Source organism: Grammomys surdaster, unplaced genomic scaffold, assembly GCF_004785775.1.
Source record: "Grammomys surdaster isolate TR1022 unplaced genomic scaffold, NIH_TR_1.0 220, whole genome shotgun sequence".
NCBI classification, from domain to species: domain Eukaryota; kingdom Metazoa; phylum Chordata; class Mammalia; order Rodentia; family Muridae; genus Grammomys; species Grammomys surdaster.
The window spans coordinates 1,837,894-1,842,891 of record NW_021604665.1 but is presented as its reverse complement, the minus strand read 5'-3'; the positions used below and the strand labels follow the sequence as shown (position 1 = coordinate 1,842,891).

Below are 4,998 nucleotides of genomic sequence, written 5' to 3'. Positions count from 1 at the left end.
CCACTGGTGGCAGACACCCTTAACGACCGAGTCATCTCAAGGTCCCCAATTTTGATCTTACCTTCTAGCTTTGATGTTTATTTAGATATTTTCAGGACCTTGTGGGAGTTGAGCCAAACAGCCCCATGAGCTAGTTGTAGCCTTAGGGCCATCATCGAGGAACTAGTTCCTGCCTTGCCCTCTCCCATTGCACAGATGGGGAAACTAGAGGAGGGGAACTCGGCCAGTGACAGTCAAGCCCAGGTGTTACTAGATGCTTTGTCCTTTCTTTTGCCGCCCACACCCTGCATCTATCTTGTCTCTGGATGTCTGCGTACTTTTGTCTCTTGGTCCCCACTCTTGTCTCCTTTCCATCTCGGGATGTCTGTCCCTCCCTTTGTTCCCTAGTCAGATGTTCTCTTAGTCAATGGACCTCCGGAGCTAGGCGCCAACCTGCGCCAGCCGCGCCTCCTCGCTCGGCCCCCACCAGGTTTCCGGAAAGCGGGCGGGTCCCCGGCTCTGCCGTCAGCGCCCCTGCCTTCGGCCTGCGCCCCCTCCCCGCTGACCTCACAGGCGCCGGCGTCTGGAGCGCATATAAGCCTCGGCCCCTCAGAGGAGCGAGCAGTCGACTCTGGATTCGGGAGCATTGCAGGCTCTACCCAGCAGTTTGCACTCTTCAGCTCAGCATCTTGGAAAGCTCTGCAGAGTCTCCACCTCGCAGGTAATACTTCTGACCTGGTATCCCAAACAGGTGTCCCCTCCACCTGCCCCGCCACCTTCCCGGGGCACACTAGCCAGGGCACTGGGAGCTCTGGATGGAAGAAGTCGGCCAGCAGGTCCACACCAGGACGGCGGAACCCACCCTACCTAGAGTTCGAATCTGTTGTACATTGACGTTAGAAATAGAACCTTCACTTTGGAATTAGGATGAGGGCGTCCAATGAGAGTCTTCTAGCCTAGACAAGGGAGCAAAGGGTTGCATGGGGAGTTCGTGTATGTGAGCAAGAATTTCAGCTCTGGAGTAAGGAGATTGCGGTGAAGGGCTGGGGTTTGAATCTAGATGGAGCCTTGAAGACAATTTTGGCCGCGATGACTTTTTTTGTTTTTCTTGTCAGCACTGCAACCTTAATGGGTACACGGCTGTAAGGGTGTCAGATGCAGCGCTGACTCCTCCAACTTCGGGAGACAGCTAGGGATGGAAGAAACAGTGGGGTTTCTATTGCCTCCTATCTTGGATAGGCACCTTGGCACCCTGAGACCAGGAGAGTTGCCAGAGGCTCAGATGCACCTGACACAGATGGCAGGTGACCTTGTTCTGGGGAAGGGAAAGGGACGACCCCAGAGCAGGCGGTGCATTTACCCTTACACCCCACTGCCTTTGACCCTAGACTCCAAGATGCAGGGACCTTGGCTGCTGCTGGCTCTGGCTTTGATGTTCACCCTAACTGGTATCCCTGAATCCTGCGCCTTGCCGGAGGCAGCCCAGGAGGAAGGTGCAATGACTCCTGACCTTCCTGACCTGGAGAAAGTCCAAGTCCGGCCAGAACGTCGATTCTTGCGGAAAGACCTCCAGCGGGTGCGAGGGGACCTCGGTGCTGCCTTAGGTAAGTATAGGGGGAGGGGAGCCATGTGGAGAGGGTTGGGGGAGCCACCTGTCATGCCTCCCTCCAGACTTAAGAAGCACATAGCCTTATAGCCACTTCCACAATAGGGTGGGGAGGTGACCAGCCCTTGGGACCACAATAATTTCAGTGCTAGAAATAATCAGAAGGCAGAGATACTCAGTAGTCACAATTTCATATAGTCCCTATCCATAACAGCTTTAATTATTGTTTACTAAGCACTGGTATCTAAGGCCCTGACTATAAGGACATGTTGCCATTTTGTCCTGGAAACTGAGATTCAGAGAACATAAGTAAGAAGTGGCTTATGGTCACCCAACAAGAAAATAGAGAGCTGGGGCTGGAAGCCAGAGACAGTGCCTTTAACCATCGGTGTGAGGGGTGTCTCTGAGATCTGAGGAGCAGACAATTGGAGGGAGGAGCTACTCTAAGTGCTATGCCAAACTAGAAGCCTGGAGCGGTACATGACCTGAAAGCAAGAGTCCCTGGTGAAGGGGTCAGGTTCTCCCACACTGGCTTTTCCTTTTCCAGACTCCTGGATCACAAAACGCCAGCATCCAGGCAAAAGGGAGGAGGAGGAGGGAGATGTTGAAGCTGAAGAGAGGGGGGACTTGGGAGACGTGGAAGCCTGGAGATCCCACAAACGACAGCACCCCGGCCGACGTGCCAACCAGGACAAGTATTCCTGGGCAGATGAGGAGGACAGTGACTGGCTGCCACCGTCCTGGTTACCAGATTTCTTTCTGGATTCCTGGTTCTCAGATGTTCCCCAAGTCAAGCGGCAGCACCCTGGCAGGCGATCCTTCCCCTGGATGGAGTCTGATGTCACCAAGAGGCAGCATCCAGGGCGGAGGTTCACAGATCCTGAGCTCCAAAGAAGCTGGGAAGAAAAAGAGGGAGAGGGTGTCTTCATGCCTGAGAAACGCCAGCATCCTGGCAAAAGGGCATTGGGTCACCCTTGTGGGTCCCAGGGGATTTGTGGTCAAACAGGCCTGCTCCAGCTTCTAGGTGACCTGAGCAGGGGCCAGGAGACCCTGACGAAGCAAAGCCCAGAACTGGAAGCCTGGGACAGGGAACCCCTGGAGGAGTAAGACTAGAGTCAGACTTTGGGTCTAGGATGATGTAAGCCCCATGTACCCTGTCCGTTCCCTTCAGCTTTCCTCTATTAGATGTGAAACCTGGGCCCTTTGTACATAGCAGCCACCCAAACCCCTTCCTTACCCACTTCAGGGACTTCAGAAAGCCAGTCAGGAAGTTAAAACCCTATTTATCCCTTTAAGCAAGAGGGTGGGGGCCCTCTTCCCTGACAGTCCCACAGTTTCACACCCCTTCCACACTGGCCAAGATGGTTCTTCCACACCTCCTAAGGGACCTCCTAAGAAAGGGTAGGATTGGATTGAAAAGTTTTGGTGTTAAAATCCAACTTCTGTCATCTGCCCCCTGTGGCAAGACTGACCTGGTATAACTTCAGTGCATCCTCCAATGTTGGGGGACCTGAGCAGTTTGGGGGATATTCAGATATGTCTTGGGGGCTGTGGGGAGTCACATCTTGTATATAACCCTGCTGTTGTTAATCTCAATGACAATAAAATATATCCAGGTCATCTGTTGCTCTGCTCTTCTGTCTAGATTAAGGTTTATTTTTGGGTTTTTTTTTTTTTTTTGGGTGGGGGCTTCCCAGGCACAGGCTCTGCCCAGAGAACATTAAAGGGGCTCCCTCTTAACTGAGGAAATCAGGACCCTCTTGCCTGTTTCCATTCTCAGAACACAATGTTACTGTGGCTAAGGGTCTGGCTCTGTAGTCTTTGATTGGCTGGGATTAACGGTTAAGAACTAGAGAAGCCAGCTCTGGAGCCTTGAGTCTACCAGAATGGGGGGTTAGGGTGGGGAGTGCAGGAGGAGTGGTCCTGTGAAACTATCATGAACCAGGCAAAGGATCAGGATACAGTCAAGATCCTAAAACTAGGAGGCTTCTGGAATGTGTTCTGGGAAGCAAGCTAAGAAGGGACAAACTGACAGGAGTCACCTGATCACTGTCCTGAACACGTTCACCTGTTATGCCTCACAGTTCTCCTAGGTAATATTACTATCCAATTAAAGGAGTTGTCTTTTAGCAACTTTTAACTGAGTCCAACTTCTCTGTGTGTGGGTATTTTGTGAACACTGCCTTCGGCCTGAGACTGCCGCACACATTTTGCTCAGTATAGGCGGGTGTTAGAGGCGAACTGCTTTACATTTGGCAACTACATTTCCCAGCTTTCTTTGCGGGTAGGGCAGAGTCATGTGCCCAGCTCTGGCCAATGGGCTGCTATGACGTTTTATTTCTTGTCTAGGTGGCTAGAGCCGGACAGCCTCAGACTTCTTTTTGTATTTGTTTTTTTTTTGTTTGTTTGTTTGTTTGTTTTTAACTACTGTGGTGGTCGAGGCTGAGGGTATATTTGCCAGGGAACATGATAGAAGGTTTTGAGGTCCTGGTTTTACCTGATAGATGTTAGAGATAAGTCACCACGCCAGATTTCCCTGTAACAAACTTATATTAAGCCACTGAGAGTCACTAAAGAGCGTTACCAAATTTAACCAATTATGACGGGCACAGCCTCCCTTGTCCCACCAGACAAAAACCCTTCCTAACTTTTATTCCCCACCAAAGCCTCCTCGATCAGAGCCTGGCCTGGAAAAGGGATTTGATAAATACTCATCTCATGGAAGTTACAAGCTTCAAGTCCCTTCTAGTCTAGTTTTCCTACCTGACTTTCCACCAATGGAAAAACAAACAAGAAAGCAGAAGACAGCTAGGCGTGAGAAACACTGGTTGTAGAAAATGAAAAGAGAGAAATCGGCTAAGCAGAGGCCTCTGACAGAAGAAGTCTCTAAGCCCAAGTTTCAATAGAGAAAATGCACCCAAGTAAAGGATAGCACATCGGTGGGGGAGACCATGTGTCCTGGGGGAGTATGTGAAATCTGAAACGTGTGGGATCTTCTCTCCTCTTCCAGTCTTCCATCCCTAAGGAAGTAAACCCCATGTCTTCTGCTGTCCAGCCTTCTTCGGGTTCAGTCCAGTTCCCACATAGAAGCTTTGGTTCCGAGGGCCTGTGCGATGACTCAGTGAGTGAGCTGGCTAATTTTATGTCAACTTGACAAAAGCAGGAGTCATTTGAGAGGACGGAACCTCAATTGAAAATGCCTCCAAAGGTTAGGCTATAGGCAAGCAAGCGCATAGCACATTTTCTTAATTAGTGATTGGTGGGGGAAGAAGGTCCAGCCCATTGAGGGTGGGGCCATGGGTAGGCCCACCCCGGGAATGCTAGTGAATAAGAATCCAGGCTGAGTAAGCCATGAGGAGCAAGCCAGTAAGCAGCTCTTCTCCATAGCTTCTGCATCTCCTGCTTCCAGATTC

General features: G+C 50.9%; 1 protein-coding gene across 1 annotated transcript; it reads left to right on the top strand.

The window, feature by feature from the left end:
- The first annotated feature begins 606 nt into the window (after nt 1–606).
- Trh (thyrotropin releasing hormone) lies at nt 607–3,205 on the top strand. Its single transcript, XM_028773123.1, has 3 exons — nt 607–700; nt 1,368–1,583; nt 2,133–3,205. Exons 2-3 carry the CDS (start codon nt 1,376–1,378, stop codon nt 2,690–2,692), a joined length of 768 nt encoding a protein of 255 aa, XP_028628956.1. The 5' UTR covers nt 607–700; nt 1,368–1,375; the 3' UTR covers nt 2,693–3,205.
- Nucleotides 3,206–4,998: the final 1,793 nt, after the last annotated feature.